The sequence below is a fragment of the Peromyscus maniculatus genome, chromosome 1 (genome assembly GCF_049852395.1).
Source record: "Peromyscus maniculatus bairdii isolate BWxNUB_F1_BW_parent chromosome 1, HU_Pman_BW_mat_3.1, whole genome shotgun sequence".
Classification (NCBI taxonomy): Eukaryota; Metazoa; Chordata; class Mammalia; order Rodentia; family Cricetidae; genus Peromyscus; species Peromyscus maniculatus.
The window spans coordinates 120,070,643-120,097,509 of NC_134852.1; the positions used below are offsets into that span (position 1 = coordinate 120,070,643).

The window sequence follows — 26,867 nt, forward strand, 5'->3', positions numbered from 1 at the left end:
GCCTCGGAGCGGTGCCGCCGCCGGCGCCGGAGCGCAGGCCTGCTGCAGCCTCAGCCCCGGCGCGCCGGATCGCACGTGGCGGACCCGCCCCCTGGGCCGGCCACGACCTGGACGCCGCCGGCCTGTGCTCGCCGGTCCTCCGCTCTCCCGTGCTCCGCCGTGACTGCAGCCGGGAAATGAGCTTCCTGAGCCGACAGCAGCCGCCGCCCACCCGCCGCGCCGCGGCCGCCTGCAGCTTGCGGCAGAAGCTCATCTTCGCCCCGGGCAGCGATTGTGAGGAGGAGGAGGAGGAAGAGGAGGAGGAGGAAGGCAGCGGCCACAGCACCGGGGAGGACTCGGCCTTCCAGGAACCCGATTCGCCGCTGCCGTCCGCCCGCAGCCCCGCCGAGGCCGAAGCCGAGCGCCGCCGCTCGCCCGGCGCGGAGCCCAGCAGCCCCGGAGAGCTGGAGGACGACCTGCTGCTGCGGGGTGGCGGCGGGGGCGCGGAGGCGGCGGGCGGCGGCGGCGAGGGCGACTCTTGGGAGGAGGAGGGTTTCGGCTCGTCGTCGCCCGTCAAGTCACCGGCGACCGCCTACTTTCTGGGCCCCTCGTTCTCGCCGGTGCACTGCGGCGGCCCGGGGGATGCGTCCCCGCCGGGTTGCGGGGCGCCGCGGCCCATGGAGGGCCCTGGCTCGCCGCCGCCCGACTATCCAAGCACCCCGCCGCACAAGACTTTCCGCAAGCTGCGACTGTTTGACACGCCACACACGCCCAAGGTAAGCGGGGGACCTTGGGCGTGTTCCAGGGCCTTTAAAAAAAAAAAAGGCCGCGGCGCTGCAGCCGAGCGCGCCGCTGTTGGGGTTCGGTTACATAACCGCCCCGCCGCACCCCGCTCGCTGTCCTGCGCCGCCACCAAAAAAAAAAAAAAAAAAAAGTTGGCAGCCCCTCTTTTTGGCTCTGCCCAGAAGTTGTCGGTTAAGATTATGTAACTGAACAATGGGCCTGGTCTATAACTTCTTCATCTTACAAAGGGGCTGGTCCCCGCTGTCCAGGTGGCTGAGGATTTGGCCCCGGTGGCGCGGTGTGCCGGGATGCCGGCTTGGTGCGGGCCACCTGACACTCCCAGCCATATGCTGCCTTTTAAACGCGGTGATCGGGCCTGTAATTTGGGGAGCACGGGTAGAAGGAGTTAGGTTTTTTTTTGTTTTTCCACCTGTACTTGTGGTTTCTTATTTATTATATGGCGTTAGAGAGGCTGCGTTTCCCTTTGGGAATTCTCTGCGTTTACAGTCATGAAGTCATGATTACAACAGGTAGTTTTGGACTTGTCTTTCGGGACTTAGTATTAGGGAAGCTTTGTGTTTACCCTGGGGTTTTCTCTGAGGCTTTGTTGGCCTGTGTGTCAAAATTGGTGTGTCTTAAGGAGGTGTGTGTTCAGCACCCGTCCGGAATAACCCGTGAACATGTGCACTATCACTGGTGAAATACTTTGGAAGTTACACACACATAAAAAATCAAGATCACATACTTCCCCAAATTAAGACAGACATGGCACCTGTAAGTTTAACACGGAAAGAAGCCTTTAAAGGGAGTCTGTATTTATTGATTTCCATGCACCCTCGAGAATTTGAGCGTTGCTATTTTATTAGCCGACTTGCCCAAGGCAGGTTCCCTCTAGTAGTGAGGGGAGGAGTCCAGTGAGGTAGCCTTCAAAAGCCTTCTTGAGGTGGATGTGGGGACTTTCTGACACTGACTGCTTTTATTTTTAGCATGTTGAAAGAACTTGTTAATTTTTAGTCACTATAAGCGTTCCTTTTAAGGACTAAGAACCGGTTTTTACTTTGCTATCTTTTTCAGATAAGTAGTTAGTGTTCAACCTGACCCCTAAGTCAGCCACTGTTTATTTTACTTGAAATAGAAGAAAGGCTTGTGTGTTCCCACCCCCTGTTCGTTCTTTCTTTTCCCCAGGTGGGGGAGTGGGACCTCGCCCTGCATGGGTTCTTCGTTCACTGTGTGATGCCACTTAGAAAGGCCAGTGGAAGGCTGTATCCTGAAGATTGTCTTTTCCTTTCCCAGAGTTTGCTTTCCAAAGCTCGAGTAATTGATTCCAGCTCTGTTAAACTCCGGGGTGGTTCTCTATTCATGGACACAGAAAAATCAGGAAAAAGAGAATTCGACACACGGCAAACTCCTCATGTGAATATTAATCCCTTTACTCCGGATCCTGTATTGCTTCACTCCTCAGGACGGTGTCGTGGGAGGAAAAGAGCGTATTTTAATGAGTAAGCCTCTCGAGTTTGGTTCCTCTATACACCTAAGATAGGTTCCAAGTACTACCAAAATTCAGTTTCTACGTTCATGAATGAATGTCTGTGCTCTGAAACTTCACTTCATTAGCCCTCAGCTTGCAGGAGATAGATCATCTGTAGAAAAGAAGTGGTGTGGCCTCTGTGAGTCCAAAGTCAGCCTGGTCTACAGAGCGAGTTCCAGGACAGCCAGAGCTGTTACACAGAGAAGCTCTGTCTTGAAAAACAAAACAAAACAAAAAGTGGTCTAAGAAAGGAAAGGAATAAGAACGGTGATTCCTGGAGAGATGCCTGAGGTGTTTGAGAGCTCTAGCTGTCCTGGGTTCAGTTCTTAGCACCCTGGGGTGCCTTACAACTGACGGAGACTGTTTCCAGGGCACCCATTGCCCCTTCTGACCTCTTCAGGTCCTAGGCATGCATGTGATATTCATACATGCCAAAAACCTTTTCTTTTTACTTAAAAAAACAAAAACAAAACAAAAAAACCTAGACCAGGCAGTGGTGGTGCACACCTTTAGTCCAACCACTCTGGGCTGAGGCAAGTGGACCTCTGAGTTTGAGGCCAGCCTGGTTTACAAAGCAAGTTCCAAGAAAACCAGGACTTAAACAGAGAAACCCTGTCTTGGAAAAAACAAACAAACAAACAAACAAGGCCTAGATTTCTATCAATTATTTATTTATTTATTTATTTTGATGTGCATTGGTATTTTGCCTACATGTATGTGTGAGGATGCTGGATCCCCGGGAACTGGAGTTAGAGACAGTTGTTAGCTGCCGTGTGGGTACTGGGAATTGAACCAGGGTCCTTTGGAAGAGCAGCCAGTGCTCTTAACCTGTGGGTCATCTCTTCAGCCCCAAACCTAGATTTCTTGTCAGACATCTAGTGTCAACTAACCTGAGAGTTGTTATTACATGTATTTATTTTGTGTGTGTGCAGGTCACACACGTGGAGGTTGACTTTAGGGACTTGGTTCTTCCACTGTGTGGGTCCCTCAGATGTCAAGAGGTGGCTGGAACCCTTAACCCTCTAGAACCCTTGCCCTCTTGAGCCAGCGGTTCTCAACCTTCCTAATGCTGTAACCTTTTAATTCAGTTCCTCATATTGCTATGATCCCAACCGTAAAATTATTTTTGTTGCTACTTCATAACTGTAGTTTTGCTGTTATGAATTGTAATGTAAATGTCTGATACGTATTTTACATTACCCCAAAGGGATCTGGACCCACAGGTTGAGAAGTGCTGCTTTGAGCTATCTTGATGGCCAGAGATTTGATTTATAAAAGCTTCAATTTTGGTCTGTGTAGCAGTAGTCTAGTCAGTGAGCATGTCTCAGTAGGGATTTTTTTTTCATCAGTTTAGTCAAATTTTAGGGTTACAAAATGAACTATATGCTTTCTTTTTTATTTCTACCCATTAAAAATCCATTTCACTCTATGGTTAGTAGGTAAAATTCTTAACGTTAAGTTGATGTGTGTTCTGATATATTGGTAAAAACACATGTATTCTTCTTTCAGTTCCTCTGAAGACATGGAAGCCAGTGATTATGAGTTTGAAGATGAAACAAGACCTGCTAAAGTAAATAGCTTTTTACATTTTAGTTAGTTAATATATGTCTGCATGTTACATAAGCAACAGAACCTAGGCAGAATAATTTTTAAATTTAATCTTTGTATTATACCTGGATACTCTCCTTTATTACAGAGAATTACAATTACTGAAAGCAATATGAAGTCACGGTATGAAACTGAATTTCATGAGCTGGAGAAAATTGGTTCTGGAGAATTTGGTTCTGTGTTTAAGTGTGTGAAGAGGCTAGATGGATGCATTTATGCCATTAAGCGATCAAAAAAGCCATTGGCTGGCTCTGTTGATGAGTATGTATTAAATATTTTTGTCTTTTGTATTTTGTCTCCTTCGTTATTGATAAACATTAAAGTTTTAGGTAACCAAACACCTAATGCTTTTATTAAGACTGGGTCTCATGTAGCTCAAGCTAGCCTTGGTGAACTCACTATATACTGATGATTTTGAACCCCCATTCTCCTGCCTCAGTTTCCCTGATGGTAGGGTTACAGTGTGTGTACTATGCCAGTTTGCATAATTCTTAGTTCTCTTACATCACTTTTTAGCATACCATTAGTTTGAAAAGGTCGTATTTACTTTATGGTGCTTCAGATGATTTGATTTAGTCCTGAGTAGAAATGATTTAACATCCAGTTAATATTTTTCTTCTAGGCAGAATGCTTTGAGAGAAGTATATGCTCATGCTGTGCTTGGACAGCATTCCCACGTGGTTCGCTATTTCTCTGCATGGGCAGAAGATGACCATATGCTTATACAGAATGAATATTGTAATGGTAAGTGATGTTATGTTCATTCATAAACTTCTAAGTTTAAAAATACACACCATAAGAATATTCATGATGATCTTCCCCAGCTCTCTTTCTCGTGTGTGTGTGTGTGTGTGTGTGTGTGTGTGTGTGTGTGTGTGTGTGTGAGAGAGAGAGAGAGAGAGAGAGAGAGAGAGAGAGAGAGAGAGATTTTTAAGATAGGGTCTTACTGTGTAACCCTAGTTGGCCTGAAAGGCTTTGTAAACCAGGTTGGCCTTAGACTCACAGAGATCCACATGCTTCTGCCTACCCAATGTGGGGATTAAAGACATGTGCTACCCCACCTGGCTCCCTTTCTCATCTTTTATCCAGAAGAGTAATGTGAGTTTCAAGTTGGAAGCCTTATCAGTTCTGTGGCATCTACATACCTCAGTAGTAGAACTTGTTCTATTTATATGCCTGTCACTCAGTGCTGAGCTTCCTGAGAAGACAGCATACTGGTAGCCTGGCCGTGTCTATTTTGTTATTTCCTAGCACACAGCATAGTTTGTGGGCATACAGGAAAGATTATCTTAGTATGTTACAGTCTGTGGTTGTACAAGAATGTATGATGAGATGAGGCAGTTACAATAAATTCATTGGGTTCTCTGTTTTGGAGGCTAGGAAGTCTAAGAACATGCCATAGCATCTGAGGTGGTCATTCAGGCTGTATCTTTCCATGTGGAACGTAGGGTTTTCACTGTATATTCCTGGATGGAGCTCTATATATACAGACTAAACTGTCCTCCAATTCACAGAAATCTTCTGGCCTTCCTGAGTGCTGGGATTAAATGCATGTGCCACCACTCCTGGCCCCTTTTATTTCCTTTTCAGTGGCAAATTTCATGATGACAGTCCTTTCCTTTGCTGCACTAGGGTTGAACTGAGAGTCTCTAGAATGCTCTCAAGTGCCCTACCTCTGAGCTATATCCTCAGTTCTTTTTATATTTTGTTTTGTGACTTGTTTTGCTAAGCAGTTTGTCAGAACTGGCCTTGAGCTCATACTCTAGCTAAAGCAGACCTTGATCTTATGATATTCCAGCAGGTTTGTACCACAAGGCCAGACTTAATTTAACATCAATCCCTTCTTGAAGGTACAGCCTTCTGACCTATTTACCTTTACTAAGACCCAGCTTCCAACACTTGAACTTTGGGATACACATTCAAATCATAAAGGAGTTTTCAATGAATTTTCACTGCATTTAGCTTCCACATTTTGTGTGCTTCTAACATAGATGTCAGTTTCTCATAAAAGGACAATGACTCCATTCATCTAAATTTAGCCATTTCTTGAAATTATTCTGAAATCCTTCTTTATTCCCACCATCTGTCCAGTCTAGTTTACTGCTAGAATTCATTAATACATCTGTATTAAGTAAGGTTTTAGGTTTTTCAATACAGGGTTTATCTGTGTATCCCTGGCTATCCTGAAACTCACTATGTAGACTGAGCTGGCCTCGAACTTACAGAGATCCTCCTGCCTCTGACTTGTGAGTGCTGGGATTAAAGGCATGCACCACCACCACCACCACCACCACCACCACCACCACCACCACCACCACCACCCTCCTGCTAAGCCTACCGAGTGGGTTGTTTCTATTTTTAAATTGTTTCCATAAAGATTAGAGAAGTGTATGGTTTAGGGGGCCACAGAGATGGCTCAGTGCTTACTGTGCAATAACAAGCACTAGAGTACAAATTACAGCATTTATGCAGCAAGTTAGGCTTCCTGAATATGCCTCAGACCCCTCCTCAGCTCCCAGGGAAGCAGAGACAGGAGAATCACTGGGGCTTGCTGGTTGGTAGTATAGCTGAGTGAATGAGCCCTGCGTTCAGGGAGAGACGCTGCCTCAAAGAATCCTTTTATACTTTCCAGATGGACACACATAAGAACATTCACTTACACATACACATATATAAATCTTTGTTAAAAGAAAGAATACAGCTGTATGTGGTGGCGCACGCCTTTAATTCTAGCACTGAGGAGGCAGAGGCAGCAGGATCTTTGAGTTCAGGGCCAGCCTGGTCTAATTGAGTTCCAGGACAGCTAGGGCTATTACACGAAGAAATCCTGTCTCAAAAAACAAAACAAAAAAACCAACAAAAAAGGAAAAAAGAAAGATAGTTGGGTGTGGTGCTGTACTCTTTAATTCCAGTACTTGGGAGTCAGAGGCAGATGGATCTTAGAGTTTGTGGCCAATCAGCAGGGCTATATAGAGACCCTGACTCCAAAAAAAAAAAAAAAAAGAAAAAGAAAAAAGAAATAAAGGTTTAGAAACATTTGATGGTAAGGTTTATTCTTGTTCATTTTCATAATAGCTAGTAGTCTAATAGTTTGTGAATCAATAATGATGTAGGTAGTAAAGACCTCTTCCTTTCCCTGCTGTAAGTCAGTTTCTTGGTTTATTTAGAGACATGGTCTCATTACGTAGCTCTGGCTGGCCCCAAACTCACAGGTGCTTGCCTGTCTCTACTTCCAGAGTGCTGAAGTTAAAGGTGTGTGTGTCACCATGCCTTGCTCTTGTTCTACTCTCTGGAGGTCCCCCTTAGAAAAAGAGAAAGAAACTGATGTTTTACTCTGAGAAAGTGAACTGAGTTGGTTGCTGAGGTTAACAAGTTTAAAGAAAATTTAAATCATGTTTTCCCCTCAGCGCTGAGAATCTAACCTAGGGCCTATATATACATGTTCACTAGGCATTGAATCCTGCTATTTTTAGATTTTGAGACTAAGTTGACCAGACTAGCTTTAAACTCATTTTGTAACCTAAGCTGGCCTCAAACTTTTGGTCTTTCTGCCTTAGACTCCCAAATAGCTGGTATTATGTGCCTAAATCACCAGGCCTGGTGTTTAAATTGTGTTTTCTATATTTCTTAGTATATTTTATACTAAATAATAAATAAAAGTTGTTCAATGTAAAGAGAAGGGAAAATAATACATTTTTATAAATTTTAAGAAGGAGAAATTAACAAAAATGTTAATTTTTGCTGTCTTTGTTAGGTGGGAGTTTAGCTGATGCTATAAATGAGAACTACAGAATCATGAGCTACTTTACTGAAGGAGAGCTGAAGGATCTGCTTTTGCAAGTTGGCCGGGGCTTGAGATATATACACTCAATGTCTTTGGTTCATATGGATATAAAACCTAGTAAGTATTCCAGATATCTGACTGTGGAACCTGAATATTGGGAATAAATTACTTCATTGTAGCAATATGCAAACATCTTCCTATTTTTCATTGATTATTTACTAGTATTGTTTTATAATGGGAGGAGTAGGCGCGCGCGCACGCGCGTGCACACACACACACACACACACACACAGGCCCAAGTATTTCATAGTTGAATCATTTAAACTGGTATCTGTTTGAGGATCATACTGTGTGTCTGGTTATATCATTTTCTTTTTTCAGGTTTCACTCTTCTTTTTTTTAAAATATATAATTTATTTTTATTTTCTATTCATTGGCATTTTGCCTGCATGTATGTCTGTGAGGGTATCAGAAGCCCTGGAACTGGATTTATAGACAGATGTGAGCTGCCATGTGGGTGCTGGGGATTGAACCTGATCCTCTGGAAGAGCAGCCAGTGCTCTTAACCACTGAGCCATCTCTCTAGCCCTTCTACTTTTTTTTTTTTTAATTTATTTATTATGTATATAGCATGTATGACTGCAGGCCAGAAGAGGGCACCAGATCTCATTATAGATGGTTGTGAGCCACCATGTGGTTGCTGGGAATTGAACTCAGGACCTCTGGAAGAGTAGTCAGTGCTCTTAACCTCTGAGTCATCTGTCCAGCCCGCCCTTCTACTTCTTAAAAATGATAAACTTAATCCTACAGATGCACTTCTCTGTTTTTTGTTTGTTTGTTTGTTTGTTTTGGTTTTTCGAGACAGGGTTTCTCTATGTAGTTTTGGCGCCTGTTCTGGATCTCTGTCTATAGACCAGGCTGGCCTCAAACTCACAGAGATCCACCTGCCTCGGCCTCACGAGTGCTGGGATTAAAGGCGTGTACCACCATGGCCCGGCTCACTTCTATGTTTAACTGGTTGCTTTCTTGTATTTTTAGCTTCTGTCTTTCTTATATTTCCTATAAATTGGAAGTTAGAAGGGTCGATGGATTCAAATTAATCATTACAGGCAAGGTGCTTTTCTTAAAAACCAGCAACAACAAAAACCAATTAGCTGGCAGTGGTGGTGGCACACCTTTAATCCCAGCACTCAAGGCAGAGGCAGGTGCATCTCTGGGTTTGAAGCCAGCCTGGTCTACAGTGCGAGTTGAAGGACAGCCAGGGCTGTTAAACAAACCCTGTGTGTGTGGAGCAATTAATTTTTAATTTATATGTATGTATGCATTTGAGTGAATTTATGTGTACCATGTGCAAGCAGGAGCCTTTGGAGGCTAGACAAGCATGTTGGATACCTTGGAAGTGAAGTTAGAGGCTTTTGTGAGCCACCACGTAGGTGCTAGCACCCCAACCCCAGTCCTCTGCAACAGCAGTAAGGACTCTTGACCGTTGAGCTATCTCCACATTCCTGGCAATGTTCCTTTAAATTGAATTTTACAGATTAAAAAAAATGTTTTATTCTAAGAGAGCATGTTGATTTGATAAATTTTAATTTTAAGTAGTTTTATACAACTTGTGAATTGCAGTTAAAATTCTTTCAACTGAGTAAAGTTTTTTAAAAGGAAGAAAAAAACAAATGTAGTGGCATACACCTTTAATACTAGCACTTGAGAGGCAGAGGCAGGAGGATCTCTGGGATTTGGAAGCCAGGCTTGGTTTATATAGTTAGTTCCAGGCTAGCCAGGACTGCATAAGTAAACCCCTGTCTCCAAAAAAAAAAAAGGAAGGAAAGAATGTTTGGACATAGGTATGAGATTAGCATCTGTAAAGTTAGGCAATACTGCTTTATCTTATATTAAGCAACAAATACAGTGAATCTTTGTACAACAAGATTCAAAGGCTAGAAATACTAAGGGACATAAAGTTAATTTTTTTGTGTATGGTACTGGGGTTGAAAAAAATCCAAATTTACAAATATCACCATAAACACATTTTCCTATAAAGTGAAACTGCAGAGATGAGTAATAATTATGGTGTACTAAAATCAATATTACATTGATAAATCTATTAAAATGAAATATGCAGGTCTGAAGAAATGGGTCAGTGGGTAAGAAGTGCTTGCTGTGCAGGCATGAGGACCAAAGTTCAGATCTTTGACTTGTGTGTAAAAGCTGAGTGCACAAGTGTGCATCTGTTGCCCCAGCATAGGAGTGAGATGAGGACAGACACTGACGGGTCCTGGGAACTCGAGGGCTAGCCAGTAGAGCCAAGACTAAAAGTTCTCGGGGCAGTGAGAGACCTTCTGTCATAGAGTAAGATAGTGCGGATGAAGGGAGACAGTGACAGCAGTGTCTGGCCCCCACACCGTATGTCATACACCTATATACCAGAAAACAAATCTGCCACTCCAGCTTATGTCAGTTATGAGGTAACTTTTAAGAAAAACAAGTATTGGCCAGGCAGTGGTGGCGCATGCCTTTAATCCCAGCACTTGGGAAGCAGAGGCAGGTGGATCTTTGTGAGTTCGAGGCCAGCCTGGTCTACAGAGGACAGGCTCCAAAGCTACACAGAGGAACCCTGTCTCAAAAAAAAAAAAAAAAAAAAAAAAAGACAAGAAAAAGAAGTATTGTTTGCAGTAGGAAGAAAGCCATAGACAGTGTTGGATGTAGGTGCTGCATGGTAGCTAAATGACCCATTCTTCCATTCCAGCCTGATAGCATTAGTTTAAAATTAAGTTGTTGGAACTGGAGAGAGATTGATTGGCAGTTTAAGAGTTCTTACTATTGCAAAGAACCCAGCACCCACATGGTGGTTCACAACCATCCATAACTCCATTTGCAGAGGAGCCAGTGCCTTGTTCTGACCTCTGTGGGCAATGAGTATATACATGGTGCACATACATACATACATGCAGGCAAAAATATTCATAAGATAAAATTAATAAATCTAAAATAAGATTAGTGGGTCCTTTTTTTGTAGCATTAGATTACTGTTAGCTTTTGTATTTTCTTTTTTTTTAAGATTTATTTATTTATTATGTATACAGCATGTATGATTGCAGGCCAGAAGAGGGCACCAGATCCCATTACTGATGGTTGTGAGCTACCATATGGTTGCTGGGAATTGAACTCAGGACCTCTGGAAGAGCAGTCAGTGCTCTTAACCTCTGAACCATCTCTCCAGCCCTTTTGTATTATTTTCTAAGTTAATAGAATACTGAAGATTAATATATGGGCAAAAGGTCTTATGCAATGACTCCCAAATATTTAGAGGTCATTGCTAAATTAAAATATATTCCCTAGGGCGGTGGTGACACACACTTTAATCCCAGCACTCCTGAGGCATGGGCAGGTGGATCTCGGAGAGTTCGAGGCCAGCCTGATCTACAGAGTGAGTTCCAGGACAGGCTCCTAAGCTGCACAAGAAACCCTGTCTCAAAATACCAAAACCTGAGGCAGGAGAGGTGGCTCAGAGGTTAGGAGCACTGGCTGTTCTTACAGAGGTCCTGAATTCAATTCCCAGAAACTACATGGTGGCTCACAGCCATCTGTATGAGATCTGATGTTCTCTTCTGCCATAAATGTATGCATGCTGATAGAGCACCGGTATATATAAAAAAAAAATCTTTAAAAAACAAAAAACAACTAAATCTATATGTATTCCCCAGGCATACAGCCTCATCTTTATCCCTTGAGGTTGTTATTCTCACTAAGATTGGGGTAGAATGTAATAATCTGCATTTTTAAGGCTTTTCTGGATGATTTTTTCCTGTGGTGGTTTAGTTTTCTCCTTGTACCATATAGTTTCTGAGGACTGAACTCAGGTTGTCAGTTGGTAAAAAGTGGCTTTACCCACTGAGCCATCTCACTAGCTTTATGGATTTTGTTTTGTTTTGTTTTTTACAGTAGGATTTCTCTGTGTAACAGCCCTGGCTGTTCTGGAGCTTGATTTGTAGACCAGGCTAGCCTTGAACTCACTGAAATCTGTCTGCCTCTGCCTGAGAGCTGGGATTAAAGGCATGCACCACCACGCCTGGCTCTCTTGGTAATTTTTATATTTGGCCTTGTTTGTTAAATATGGTTATTATTACTAAACAGGTAATATTTTCATATCTCGAACCTCGATCCCGAATGCTGTCTCTGAGGAAGGAGATGAAGATGACTGGATATCCAACAAAGTTATGTTTAAAATAGGTAAAACTATCTTGTTAACTGTTATAATAACTCAGGTTAAAATTAAGAGAGGGGTTGGTGTGTGTGTGTAGGTGTAGGATGGGCATGGCTGGCATGCATGTGCAACAGAGCATGTGTGGATGTTAGAGGACAGGCTTAGGTGGTAGTCCTCATGTTCTATCTTGTTTCAAGTTGGGTCTTTTGTTTGTTGTGCACTGCTTTGCCTAGCTGGCCTGTGAGCTCCTGGGATTTTCCTGTCTCTCCCTCCCATTTTGAGGTAGTTCTGGGTTTGCAGACATGTGCTCCTGTGTTGACTTTTAGATGGGTTCTGGGGATTTGGGTAGTTCTGGGTTTGCAGACATGTGCTCCTGTGTTGACTTTTAGATGGGTTCTGGGGATTTGAACTCTGATAAAATTTACTTACTCTAGATAAAATCAAGTATTTTATTCACTGAGCCATCTCTGTAACCCTCTTTTTGAGTGTTTGCCTTAATGTAAATGCACCATGTATATATGCTTGGTGCCCGAAGAGGCCAGAAGAAGTATCCTCAGGGACTCAAGTAACAAGTAGTTGTGAACTACTATGTGCATGCTGGGAACTGAACTTTGGTCCTTGGAAGAGCAGCAAGTGCTCTTACCTGCTGAGCCATCATCTCTCCAGCCCATATACTATACTATACTTTGAGACAAGATTTCATGTATTCCCAGGTAGGCTTCCTTGAACTTGCTGTATAGCCCAGATAGCTCAGGATCCTCCTGCCTCTACCCTGAGTCCTAGGATTACAGGCATGTGTTGTCATAGCTGGTTTATATGGTTATAAATACCAAGCTTTGTACATGCTGGGTAAATACTCTGCTAACTGAGCTACTGTGCTTTTCTAATGAATTTTCTAGGTGATCTTGGGCATGTGACAAGAATCTCTAGTCCACAAGTTGAAGAAGGTGATAGTCGTTTCCTAGCAAATGAAGTTTTACAAGAGGTAATTTATTTTTCCTTGGTTTATAGTATTTGCTTTGTTGACAGAAGACTGATTTCAAATATGTTGAAAATTAAGCAACTAGTAGACTAAAAGTAGAAAGTCTAAACCATCACTGAGGGATATTTAATCTGGCAAGGATTCTGATGGCATTAAAAGTTGTTCCATACACTACGAGTGGAGCTTCAAAGTTGCATAAGCCTTTCTAGAGACCAAACTGTCCACTATATTGCATTTAAAAGTCACAATTCCACTGACCCAGAATTTTCAGCCCCAGAAGTTTTTCTTATACTAATGATCATGTATACATAGAGAACAATGTGAAAATGTTGTATTTACTAAGGAAGTGAAAGGTAAATTATGACATAGTGTGATATATAAAGTCTAATTAGTCTCCTTGCTCTTCTCTCCATGCGCAATGTCTACATATTCATCCCCAAAGGCATGATACTTGCTTATGAGCATGTCATTGGGCAACTGATAAGTAGCATCTATTTTTAGATATGTATTTAACCCCTCCCCCAGTTTATTATTTGTAATTAAAAAAAAAATCTTCCTAAATTTAGCAGCTTATTTTCTGAATAGATGCTTAAATGTGGCATTGAAAAAGTTTCTAATGTGATTTTACATAAGCTATCATGGTGTGCAATATTTTATTTTGACTACTATCTTAATTTTTTTTTCTCTTTTAAATTGTACAGAACTATAGTCATCTACCGAAAGCAGATATTTTTGCCCTTGCTCTCACAGTCGTGTGTGCTGCTGGTGCTGAACCCCTCCCCAGAAATGGAGACCAGTGGCATGAAATCAGGCAGGGTCGATTACCTCGGATTCCACAAGTGCTTTCCCAGGAGTTGACAGAGTTGCTAAAAGTGAGTGGTGTTTTGTATGTGAAGTCCTCTAGTAACGCCTCAACATTTCACTAAGTAGTCGTCTTTCTTTTGTTTGGGTTTTTTAGAGGTAGGGTTCCTGTAGCTCTGACTGTCCTGGGAACTATGTAGACCAGACTGGCCTTGAACTCGAGATCTGACTGCCTCTGCTTTCCGAGTGCTGAGATTAAAGGCGTGTGCCTCCATGCCCAGCCATAAGTAGTAGTTGTTAATCCCAATTTTGCTTCTATTTCTCAGGTTATGATCCATCCTGATCCAGAAAGAAGGCCTTCGTCAATGGAGCTGGTGAAGCATTCAGTGTTGCTGTCTGCATCTAGAAAGAGCGCAGAGCAGTTACGGATCGAACTGAATGCTGAAAAATTCAAAAATTCTCTTTTGCAGAAGTAAGGAGGGGTTTTTTGTTTTGTTTTGACTCTGTCATTCTCATTGGTGCTCAAATTTTGAGAGATCATTTAGGGTTTTGTCAAACTTTGTAATTATGTGCTTTAGGAATATTAAGTGGGATTGGGGCAGTGGCTCAGGTTGGTAAGATTTTTCCCACATAAACACCAGGATCTGAGATTTTAAAAGGTTTGTTACCATCCCACTTGTAAGAAGCTGGGCACAGAGTCTTGTGTCTGTAATCTCAGTGCTGGAGAGGCAGAAACAGGTGGGGTCCCTACCTGAATTCAGTCTCCAGCTGAATCATTGAGCTCTAGATTCAGTGAAAGAGGGCTGGAGAGATGACTTACCAATTAAGAGTACTGGCTGCTCTTCCAGAGGACTGAGGTTCAATTCCCAGCGCCACATTGGAGGCTCACAACTGTTTGTGACTTCAGTCCTGGGGGACCCATTGCCCTCTTCTGGCTTTCTTGGTGCACACATAAAGCACAGACATACATGCATATAAAACAGTCACCCATACACATAAGTCATTTTAAAAAAAAAAAAAAGCTTTATGTTGCAAACATTAAAGATTTTGAGTATTAAAGAAAGAATAAAGTAGATGTCAATTGAGCAAGACATCTAATGTTGACCTCTGGCATCCACATGCACTCGTACAAGTGTGTACCTGCACAACTAGACACACAGACAAATATTAAGGCTGAGTCGAGTGTAGGGACATAGACATATGATCCCAGCTGCTGGGGAGACAGGCAGCAGGATCACAAGTTCAAATTTTTCAACAGTGTTGAAGCTCAGCCTGGGCAACTTGGTAAGACCCACCCTGTCTCAGAAAGTCAAGGGTCAGCGAGTGGTGGTGCACACTTCTAATCCTAGCACTCAAGAGGCAGAAGCAGGAAGAGCTCTGTGAATTAGAGGCCAGCCTGGTCTACAGAGTTAAGTTCCCAGTCAGCCAGGATTGCATAATGAACCCTGTCTGGAAAAAAAGGATGGGGTTGGGTTAGTGTTGAGTGCTAAGCCCACCATGCACAAGGTCCTGGATTCATCCTCAGCACAGAGGCCTGAGGGGAAAAATGAGATGGGATATAAAGAAAGGGTAAAGAGAAGGCTCAGTGGTAGAGCTTTTTGTCTAGGATGTGTGATGTTCTATATTCAAAAACAAAATGAAAAATATTTAACAGTGTGGCTGTTGTTTAGAGCATTGTCTCCAAGCTCTAAATCATGGTAGAAGCTAAATCAACCTTAGCATATTTCCGCTAGACTCTCACCAAAATTAATGTTTCCCTCTAGCATTTTCTTCAGCCTGTTTTATGAAATGATGAAATTAATGTCAATTATGTTGCTACATAGTTGGTTTTTTTTTTTTTTTTTTTTTGGTTTTTCAAGACAGGGTTTCTCTGTGTATCTTTTCGCCTTCCCTGGATCTCACTCTGTAGCCCAGGCTGGCCTCAAACTTACAGAGATCCACCTGGCTCTGCCTCCCGAGTGCTGGGATTAAAGTCGTGTGCCGCCAAAACTGCCCTTTTTTTTAAATTTTTATTGACATGTATAATTGTGGGAGAGAGAATATAACACTGTGCATACATGGAGGTCAGAAGACAACTTTTAGAAGTCTGTTTTCTCTTTCCACTTTTATCTGGGCTCCAGGGATTGGACTTAGTTCGGTAATTTGTGTGACAAGTGCCTTGCTTGCTAAACATCTCACCTGCTTGGTAAAACGGTTCTTATATTTGACCTGAGGGACTTGGCAGTTTCAGAAAGCTGGTTGCAAATATAAAGTTGATTTAACAAAAAAAAAAAAAGTTGTATGTGTTGTATGCATACGTGTACCCATTTGTACAGAAACTGAAGGTGAATGTCAGTTGTCTACCTCTCTCCTCCGTAATGTTCCCCTTTGATTTTTTTTCCCTGTGTAGACCAGGCTGGCCTCAACTCAGAGATCCACCTGCTTCTGCCCCTTTCTGCCTCTGCAATTAAATTTATGTACCACCATAACAGGCCTAATTTTTGAAATTAGGATCTCATTGAACCTGGAGCTTGCCAGCTCAGCTAGACTGGCTGTCTGGCAAGACCCCAGGATTCTTCTGTCTGCCTCCCAGCTGAGATTACAGGCTTGTGCTAATCACACCTATACTGCTTCTCACCCTCATAGGTGAGAACCATATCTGTGGCTCTACCGTTGAGCTAAATCTTCAAACCCCCACCCTGCTTTCTGTGGGTGCTGGGAGTCCTCGTGCTTATTTTTTTTAATTACATTTCATTTATTTTGTGTGTGCGCATGCACATGCCATGCTTTGATCTTTCTACCATGTGGATTCTGGTGATCAAACCTCAGGTTATCAGACTTCTTGGCAGGTATCCTCATCAGTGAGCCTTGTCACCAGCCCCAGGTGTGGCATACCCATATAATAGCATCCCCTGCACCTCAGTGCTAGGGATTGAACACAAGGCCTTTCCCTATGCTAGGCAAGTTCTGTAGCAATGAGCTATGCCCCTCAACCTTTTTACTTTTTGAAGTAGTATTTCATCATGTAGTCTAGGCTGGCCTCAAACTCAGTATGTAGCCAAGGCTAGCCTTGAACTCTTCCCTCTATTTCTCTAACCTCACCCCTTTGTGCTGGGATTATAGGCATGTGCCACTATGCTCAGCCTGCTTCTTTTTTTGAAATGGAGCTCATCTAGCCCTTGAATTACCTTGAAGTTACTATATGGAAGAGGCTGATGTTGAACACCTTGTAATACAGTTTGCTATCATTTTTACTCTAACTTAAAGAGGTTTTATGTTAAATATAAAATTTTTATACTTAAATTCTAAAAATTACACTTTTTGTCTTTGATATACATTGAAGTGTAATTTGGAATTATTTAAGACCCAAAGTCCTTAATAACATCTTTATTGTTTAATTCTAAAAGCACAAGTCATAAATTTGAGTATATAAGCTAAAACTCTATTTTTTAGTTTCTCAATTGCATCTCAGATAATTGATAGTATGTGAATATTTAATGACAATTCTCCTAGTTTGGGTTACTATTACTATGATGAAACGCCATGACCAAAACAACTTGGGGAGCAAAAGGGTTTATTTGACTTACATATCCCAGTCCATTGAGGGAAGCCAGGCAGGATCTCAGAACAGGGCAGGCACCTGGGAGTGGGAACTGATGCAGAGGCCATGGAGGAGTGCTGCTTTCTGGTTTGCTCCTCATGGCTTGCTCAGTCTGCTTTTTTGTTTGTGTGTTGGTTTGTTTTGTTTTTGTTTTTCAAGATAAGGTTTTTCTGTGTAACAATCCTGGCTGTCCTGGAAATCACTTTGTAGAACTCACACATAGATATACACCTGCCTCTGCCTCCCAACCCAAGTGCTGGGATTAAAGGTGTGCACCACTGGCTCAGCCTGCTTTTTTATAGAACCCAGGACCACCAGCCCAGGGAGGCACCACCCCCCACAACAGGCGGGACCCTCCCACACCAGTCATTAATTAAGAAACAGGCTTGCCCACAGCCTGATCTTGTAGAGGTATTTTCTCAGTTGAGGCTCCCTCCTGTCTGGTGACCCTAGCTTATGTCAAGTTGGCATAAAACTAGCCAGCACAGCAATTCTGTTTGTCTTTGGCCTCTTAGACTTTTTCCATAGGATTAATACAGTAGGTAAATTAAATGTCTTGTTTCCTTTTTTATTTTTGTAGAGAACTCAAGAAAGCCCAAATGGCAGCCAAAGTTGCAGCTGAGGAACGGGCACTCTTCACGGATCGGATGGCCACTAGGTCCACCACCCAGAGTAATAGAACTTCTCGACTTATTGGAAAGAAAATGAACCGCTCTGTCAGCCTAACTATATACTGAACTGCTCACATCCCCACTGCCCCCACAAAAAAAAAACTGTGACAAGAGGAAGCTAGGTTGAAATCACTGCTAGAATCCACTTTGCATTTACTTTGTCCATTGGGATCAGTAGTTTTCCTGAAATGCCTTGTAGGACTTAAGTGAATTACAGTTGAGAGCTATATTCTGACTTGGCTATGTCAGGCTTTTGTCTCATCTTCCCGTCTGTTTCATGTAGGATGTCAGTCACTGTTGGATGTTCCACCAGCCTTTGCAGGGTTAACCACTGTGGTGGTGTGCTGCTTATCATTCACTATTGCAGTGTAATGAAAGGTATCTTTCCTTGTTACGACCCTTAGAAAGGACTCAAGGGCTTTACTAGGAACATCCTCTCCCTTCAGAAAGGGAGACACTCAGAGACTAGTACTACTCAGCCTCCGATGTACCTGTGTCAGTCCATGTCTCTTTTTTCTATTGTGAATTATACTTGTATATCCAACTGGGAGCACTTTAGGCATCGTGTGCACCATGGAATGGTCGTTCTGTGGGCCTTGCCTTGTGAATTTGCTGCTATTTTAGTTTCCTCTTGCTGTAAAACTAGCATTAAACAATCATTGTTGTTAATAGGCTTTCTTTCAAAACAATTATGTGAACTGTGTAGCTGCTCTTCATGAAAAGCAGCTTTACCTTTTTTCCTTTGGACTTTGAAGCTAGTGCATTGAAAAAATGCACCTATCCCCTCCTTGTTTGAACGCTGTATTAATGTAGTATAATTATTACTGGTTTTGTAATTTTTTCTTATAATGTCTTTCTCTGACTTTAAAACGTTTCCTTTCTCCTGTCAAGTCTTGTACTTGGTTGTAAGGTTAGCCTATTTTTAAATGTTTCTCCCGGTTTCTCTTCAATATTTGTGTATATAAACCGATCTTGGTAATACTGTACATAGCTGTTTGAAATGCCAGAATGACTTCTGACTATTCCAAGTTTTACACAAAATACATTTTACCTGTGATTAGCCATTTGACTAACAAGGTTTGGCTAATAGATGTTGCCCTCCAAAAGGAAAAAAAAAATGTCTCATTTGTTTTCCTATTAACTCATTGACTGGTGTATTAAAAGTCGCTCTGTGCTTACCTTAATTGTCTAAATCTTCATGGTGCTTGATTTCTATTTTATATCCCCTCACTGCTACATTACAAAATATAAGACATGCCGTATAAAGTGATAAGAACAGAGTGTGCTTTCCTCTTTGTTGCTGGCTCTTTGAAATATGTTCTCACCTTATAACCCAGGGAGGCCAGAAACTTAGCTCTCTCTCCTCAATCCCAGTGCTGGACTTAAAACCTCTACTGCCTATTTTGATGAGATGTGGAGCTTACTGGCTCTTTAATGATGTGCTTTAGTCCATGTTAGTTATATCTTGAGCTTCCATGAGTTTTGAATGCTTTTATCAGTATAAATGATATATTTAAGCATATTGCATGTTCTTGCATGTGACACTAGAAATGCGGTATAATTTAGAAAAGTTCAGGTACAGTGGATAAAATATGTGTAATTCATAGCTTTCTAACTAGATGAGTCACAGAAAAACTTCAGAGTTTTAAGAGGCTGGCTTGTGTGTGTGTTTGCATGCAATGAAGACAACCTAGGGCCTTGCCCTTGCTAAATGCCCCTTCTAAACACTCAACCCAGTTTATTTATTTTTTTATTATCTTTTATTTAAAGATTTCATTTGTGTTTATGTTTTGTCGGCATGTGTGTATGTAACCCATGTCTGTGCCTGGTGCCTGTGGAGAGATCAGAAGAGGGCATCAGCTCCAACCGGTGATCGTGAGGTGATCGTGAGCTGTGGTGTTGGTGCTGGGAATGGAAATGGTCCCTGCAAGTGCTGCAAATGCTCCTAACTGCTGAGCAATCTCTCCAGCGGTTTTTGATATTTAAAATACTTGTTTTGGCCGGGCAGTGGTGGAACACGCCTTTAATCTCAGCACTTGGGAGGCAGAGGCAGGTGGATCTCTGAGCTCAAGGCCAGCCTGGTTCTCTGAGTTCCAAGACTGGGCTACACAGAGAAACCTGCCTGGAAAAAAAAACAAAACAAAAACCCAAACCGTACTTTGTGTGGGCATGTTGAGAGGTGAATGCATGCTATGGCAGTGTGGGTCACAGAGGACAGCTTGTGCAGGTCTTCCACTGTGGGGTTGACCTCAGATTATCATGTTCAGCAGCAAGTGCCTTTACCACTGAGCCATCTCCATAGCCCTAATGGCATGTTTTGTTTGCTTTTTGTTTTGTTTTGTTTTGTTTTGTTTTTTGACAGGGCTTTGCTTTGTCATTCAGACAAATTTCAAGACCCTTTTCTTAGCCTCAGTGCTGAATTAGTATTTGTCACTATGCCTAGCCCTATGGCATCTTAAGCTAAATTTAGAGCTTAGGCCTGAGTTCCTCTAAGGAGGGTAAGGAAGGAAAGTTGCCTTCAGTTCAAGGCCTGCTTGGGTTCCACAGTGATCTCTAGGCTAATCTGGGCCAAGTGTAAGAATGTAAAAACAAAACAGGGAGCTGTGAGAGGTAGATGGATACATTAAATAAGAGCTGGTTGGTATATGAAAGACTGAAGAAGCAGAAGAGATGCCCCACCCCTGTGATAGCAACACTTGGGAAGGCTGGATGAAGCAAGAGGATGGGTACAGGTTGGAAGCCAGATTGGCTATTTAGCAAGACTTTGTCTCAACAGAAGAAAGGTGTACAAAGTGGATAGGCCAGGAATAGTGTCTCAACTCCTTTAAACCCATCACTTGGCAGAGGCAGATGGATCTTTTTGAGTTTGACACCATCCTGATCTATATAGTGAGTCCCAGGCCTGCCAGGACTACACAGACACTTGTCTCAGAAGCAAGAAAAAGTGGATATTTGGTGTCTGTTTTGATCATTTTCAAGTTTCCAAAGTACATTTTTCTAGTACACTAGCTTCAAAGAAACATCCAAGTTTTTTTTTTTTTTTCCAGAGCTGAGGACCGAACCCAGGGCCTGTCTGTGCTTGCCTATAGGCAAGTGCTCTACCACTGAGCTAAATCCCCCAACCCCACATTTAAGTGTTTTTCATTAAGATTTGTGGTAACATTTCACACTTTTTTTTTTTTTTTTTTGTTGTTGTTAGTTTGGGGATTTTTTTTTTTTTATTATTTTATTTTTCCATCACAGGCAATTTATTTTGTTCTATTCATTCATAGTTAATACAGAAAATACTTGGAAACATTTCCATATAGTGTTTGACACAGAAATCATCAAATAGAAATATACAATGTTGACAGGAGGCAGTACATTTATAATTTATAACCCCAAATGTATTTATAAATTAGAAATGGAAAGATCTACAAATGAAATTATGAAGGTTCACCAAAGTCATTTAATCTGTCAGTTTCTCATTCATTTTTATGTCTTAATAATATTCTATTGTATGAATAAGCCACATTTTATTTCTCTCCAGTATTTGATAGCTATTTGAGTTGTTTTAACTTTTTTACTATTAGCAACACACTGCTGTAAACATTCATGTACATGTTTCATAGGTGCACATTTCAGTAGTTTGAGGGTATATTCCTAAGGGTAGAATTGTTGAGTAACAGAGTAACAATGTTTTGCATTTTGACCAACCACCAAACTGTTTTGCCAAAGTGGCACACCATTTTACAATCTCACCAAATCCTTGTTTTTAAGGCTCTGATTTTTGTACAAAAGCCTTCAATCATTCTGTCAGACCAAACCAGGAAAAGTAAGCTATAGTTCAGAGCTGTTCTATTCCATTTACTATGCAAAGCCATTCTTGGCGTTTGCAACTCTCAGCCCTTTTGAGTATTCTTGCAGTGTTCACCTTTTCCTCAACCACTTTTTTTTTCTTCTTTTTTTCTGGTTTATTTCTATCTATTACAAATGTATAAAAAATCCTCCATCAACGCTGCTGATAGCAGCAGAACCTTGAGAAATATACCTTTGGTTTGCCTCAGAAAAGGAACACATATTGCACTGTAAAGTTTATAAAATTGGCGCAAAACATTGTGATAATGTTACAATACCAGTTTTAAGAGTTCAGTGACTAATGGGGAGCCGATGGGATACATGCAGAACTGTGAAAGCGATCTCACTTAGCCAGCTGTACACGTAGACTGTAAATCTACATTCAGATCATTTCTGAACTAAGACTATCATCTCAGTTTATCTGTTGAGGTTTATCTGTTAAGGTTTATTTATTATGTATACAGCATGTATGAGTGCAGGCCAGATGAGGGCATCAGATCTCATTACAAATGGTTGTGAGCCACCATGTGGCTGCCGGGAATTGAACTCAGGACCTCTGGAAAAGCAGTCTGTGCTCTTAACCTCTAAGCCATCTCTCCAGCCCCCAACATTTCACACTTTTAACAGTGTTAGCTTAAGTATTAAAAAATCTGATATTTGATGTACAAAGGGAAATCATTTTGTTTTGTTTTTCGGAACAGGTTTCTCTGTAGCTCTGGAGCCTGTCCTGGAACTCACTCTGTAGACCAGGGTGGCCTCAAACTCACAGATATCCACCTGCCTATGTCTCCTGAATGCTGGGATTAAAGGCGTGCACCACTACTGCCCTACTCAGAAAATATTAAACCATCTGAAAGTTGCTAAGAGTTGTGCTTAGATCCAATATAAGATACTTTGAATAATTTTTGTCTCTAAGAGGTAGAATAAGACCAGTAGAAATTAGTTTTGGGGCCTGGCAGGATGGTTTACCACCAAGCATGGTGACCTTAGTTCCATCCCTCACATCCACATGGTAGAGAACCCACTTGTCCTGTGACCTTCACCTGCATGGCCTGTCACATGTATGGGCACACATACATAAATAGAAGAGTGTAATTTTTTTAATTTAAATATATGGTTGGAGAGATGGCTCAACAGTTTAGAGCACTTATTGCTCTTGCAGAGGACCAGAGTTCATTTCTAAGCACTCACATGGCAGCTCACAGCTAATCTATAACTCCAGATCCAGGGCATCCAATGCCCTCTTTGGACCTCTGGCTACCAGGTACACACACATGGTGCAAATACATGTGTGTAGGCGAAATACTCATTAATACATTTGTTTTATGTGATTATTTTCCTGCATGCATGTATGTACACCACATGTGTGCTTGATGCCTGTGGAAATCAAAAGGGTGTCAGATCCCCTGGAATTTGAGTTACAGATGGTTGTGAACTACTGTGTGGGTTCTGGGAATCAAACCTGGTCCTCTGCAAGAGCAACAAATGCTCTTAACCACTGAAGCAATGTCTGCAACCCCTAAGAAAATGTTTTGTTTTTAAATAGTATTTGCTTACTAGGGACTCGGGATAAGTTACAGGAGATTCATGGGTATACATAATAACAAAATGTGTTGTCCATGTTAATGGGGTTGGGTAAGGTATCTTGAGTAATGATTAAAAAAAAATGTGAGATTATCAAAAAAATATTAAGATGCAAAGTGCTATTGCTGTTTGAGGCAGATAATTACCATTGATAAACTTTTGAAGGCTGACTTTAATAAAAACCAAAAGTGGTTGGGAGGAGGATTCAATATAATTCACTGCAATATTAAAACTGTTGCTTTATTATGCCAGAAAAAAAATTTATGCTAAGATATGAGCAATACCCCTTTAATCAATGAGCTAATTCTACATTTTTTGAAATTACATTTGTTTTGTGGGCTGGGTAGTGCTCATGTACCTTGATGTGCCTGTGGAGGTCAGAGGACATCCTTCAGGAATCAGCACGTTTTCTCTATCATATTGGTCCTGGAGATTGCTCTCAGGTCTCCAGGCATGGCAGTGAGCACCTTTACTCCAGGAAGGACAATTTTCAAGCTTTGTTTTTTGTTTTTTCCTAACTATACTTTGTTCCAGAGGTCAAGAAATTATGGAATTAACAAAGTTCCCAGGCTGTATAGAGAACCTGAATTCAATCCCAGAACTCATATAAAAAAGCCAAGCATGGTGGTATGTGCTTGGGGCTTGCTGGCCAGCTAGCCTAGGCTACTTGGAAAGGTCCAGGCCAGTGAAAAACTCCAACCTCAAAATCATGGTGAATGTTAGCCGGGCGGTGGTGGCGCACGCCTTTGATCCCAGCACTTGGGAGGCAGAGGCAGGCGGATCTCTGAGTTCGAGGCCAGCCTGGTCTACCAAGTGAGTTCCAGGAAAGGCGCAAAACTACACAGAGAAACCCTGTCTCGAAAAAAAAAAAAAAAAAAAAAAAAAAAAAAAAAAAAAAAACCATGGTGAATGTTACCAAAGAAATGACAGCTCAAGTTGTGCCTCAACGTGCACATGAGTGTGCATGCGCACACACACACACACACACACACACTAAACTAAGGGGCTCAAGAGAGTCCCAGTGGTTAAGATTACATGCTGCACTTGCAGAGGACCTGGATTCAATTCCAGCACCCATATCAGGTGGTTCTCTACTGCCTGTAACTCCAGTGCCCAGGGATCTGACCCTCTCTTCTGGCCTCTGGGCAACAGGAATGCATGTAGTACATATATAAACATACAGGCAAAACATATAAAAATATTTAAAACAACAAATTGCACTCTAAACTAAAACTAAGTTCCTAACAGTCTTAAGTGCTTGTGTCTGCATGAATATGTGAGGGATCTGAGGTGGGAGAAGAGGGTGTCAGATACCTGTGCCGCTGGAGTTGTAAGCAGTGTGAGCCACCTGATGTGGGTGTAGTGTTGGGAATTGAACTTGAGTCCTGTACAAGAACAAGTGTTGTTTTGAGATTTTATTTTTTTCTGTACATTGGGGTTTTGCCTTGCATGTACGCCTGTGTGAGGATTTCAGATTGCCTGGAACTGGAGTAATGGACAGTTGTTAGCTGTGCTGGGAATTGAACCCAGGTCCTTTGGAAGAACAGTCAGTGCTTTTAACCCCTGAGCCATCTCTTCAGCCCCGAGGATGTGTTCTTAACCTCTGAGGCATCTCTCTGGTCCATTTGTGGACTTCTAAAGCAATTTGTGGACTAGTTAAAGCAATTGATGAAGAGGATGCATGAAAGGTTTTGGAAGTGTTTTGGATATTGTGGAAATCTTAAGCGATGCATCACTGAACTGGTTTACAGAGTGCGTGGGTCTTTCCCCTCAAACCCGGTTGCATTGTCAGAAGTTTCTTTAAAACAGTCAATTTTTATAAAAATGGAAAAATAAGACATTGAAACTGTCCCTCTCCCAACATTTAGCATTCAAAAACTTGAGAAGCACTCATCTGAACATCTTTGAACTTCTTTTTCTTTGTGGCAGATGTCCCTAATTTTCAATGCAGTTCAAAGGTCTGTGGAGTAAGGAGAAATATCTGTGTATGCTCTAGGAAGATTTACCAGGAAAAGATGACATGTTCTGTCAAAACTTCATTAAGCTAAGAGTCTGGGAAACCTCAGCCATTCCAGCCTTTGAAGAAAAATACCTTGAAGAAACAGAACTCGTATTGTTTAGTTTTGTAGAGCTAATAAATATTTTGAAGAGTATATGTTTTGAGTGCTGACATCCTTATGGCATGAAATGGGTTCAAGGTACAATAAATTTGGATAATTTCCAGGAGGGGGTCACCTTTGTGAAGGCTTAGGCTGGAGAGATGGCTTATTGGTTAAGAGGACTCAGCATTGGGCAGCTGATGACCTCCTGTTAACTAGCTCCAGGGGATCTGATGCCCCCTATTGGCCTCTTCTGGAACTTGCTCACACATGGTGCACATACAGACAAGCAGAAAAACACATACATAAATAAAAAAAATTAAGTATATGGAGATACGTTGTGGAATATTAGTTTAAGATGTGTTACATTTGTTTATACTGTAGAATATTTGTTTAGTGATGCAAAGATGTGTTGCATTTGTTTAACTCTGTAAAGCTGTGTTACTTTGCTTGCCTAAAACATTTGATTAGTCTAATAAAGAGCTGAAATGGCCAATAACTAGGCAGGAGAGAGGGATAGGTAGGGCTGCCAGGCAGGAAGAATAAATAGGAGGAGAAGTCTAGGCTTGAGAAGAGAGGAAGGAGTAAGAAAAGGAGGAGAAGAGGATACCAGGGGCTAGCCACCCAGCCGCACAAACAGCCATGGAGTAAGAAGGGAAGAAAAGTATATAGAATAGAGGAAGGTAGAAGCCCAGAGGCAAAAGGTAGATGGGATAATTTAAGAAAAGCTGGCTAAGGCTGAGTGGTGATGGTGCGCACCTTTAATCCCAGCACTTGGGCAGCAGAGGCAGGCGGATCTCTGAGTTCCAGGACAGCCTGAGCTACAGAGTGAGTTCCAGGACAGCATCAGGGATACACAAAGAAACCTTGTCTCAAAAACAAAAAACAAACAAACAAATGAAACAACTCTGCACAGTTCCACTGCCACCTTCCCCTCTCAACAAGGTAGCTGAAATTTTTTCTGGGTACACTACATAATCTCTTTAAAGGAGTTTATCTTTCTAATTTTTAAATTAACCCCATGAGACTTAACACACAATATTTAACTCCTATTATTCCCCCACTCCTAAATCCATTCCTATCTCCCCACCCTACAACTTCATGCCCTACCCTTTTTTAAGATTTATTCATGTATATGAGTGTTCTGTCTTCATGCACACCAGAAGAGGGCATCAGATCCCAATACAGATGGCCGTGAGACACCATGTGGCTGCTGGGAATTGAACTCAGGACCTGTAGAAGAGCACTTGTACGTTTAACTGCTGAGCCATCTCTCCAGCCTCCCCCATCCTTATTTTCGAGATAGTCTCTCTGTGAATCCCTGGCTAACGAAGACTGTTGGGGTCCAGCCCCGCAATAGCCTTCTCCCAGGGTCCATGGAAGAATCTACAACCAATTCTTCTGAGTCCTCTCTACACAGCGTCTAT

General features: G+C 41.9%; 1 protein-coding gene across 3 annotated transcripts; it reads left to right on the plus strand.

The window, feature by feature from the left end:
- Wee1 (WEE1 G2 checkpoint kinase) lies at positions 1 to 25,494 on the plus strand. Of its 3 annotated transcripts, XM_042281854.2 has the most exons (12): positions 1 to 755; positions 2,056 to 2,261; positions 3,800 to 3,860; positions 3,987 to 4,159; positions 4,521 to 4,642; positions 7,653 to 7,799; positions 11,817 to 11,912; positions 12,786 to 12,871; positions 13,570 to 13,740; positions 13,996 to 14,141; positions 17,830 to 17,921; positions 25,271 to 25,494. In XM_042281854.2, the coding sequence occupies exons 1-12, from the start codon at positions 177 to 179 to the stop codon at positions 25,387 to 25,389; spliced, it is 1,998 nt and encodes a 665-aa protein (XP_042137788.1). In that variant the 5' UTR covers positions 1 to 176; the 3' UTR covers positions 25,390 to 25,494. The 3 variants fall into 3 exon arrangements, with proteins under 3 accessions (XP_042137788.1, XP_006978645.1, XP_076406178.1); XM_006978583.4 differs by lacking the exon at positions 25,271 to 25,494 and having other exon boundaries at positions 45 to 755; positions 17,830 to 19,104; XM_076550063.1 differs by lacking the exons at positions 1 to 755; positions 25,271 to 25,494 and adding an exon at positions 885 to 1,292 and having other exon boundaries at positions 17,830 to 19,104.
- The last annotated feature ends 1,373 nt before the right edge of the window (positions 25,495 to 26,867 follow it).

Excerpts from the sequence above, each read along its gene's own strand:
- Wee1 (XM_042281854.2), top strand. The coding sequence starts at position 177 with ATGAGCTTCCTGAGCCGACAGCAGCCGCCGCCCACCCGCCGCGCCGCG. Across the intron at positions 2,262-3,799 it reads AAAAGAGCGTATTTTAATGA|TTCCTCTGAAGACATGGAAG; the intron begins GTAAGCCTCTCG and ends TTCTTCTTTCAG. Across the intron at positions 14,142-17,829 it reads AAAAATTCTCTTTTGCAGAA|AGAACTCAAGAAAGCCCAAA; the intron begins GTAAGGAGGGGT and ends TTATTTTTGTAG.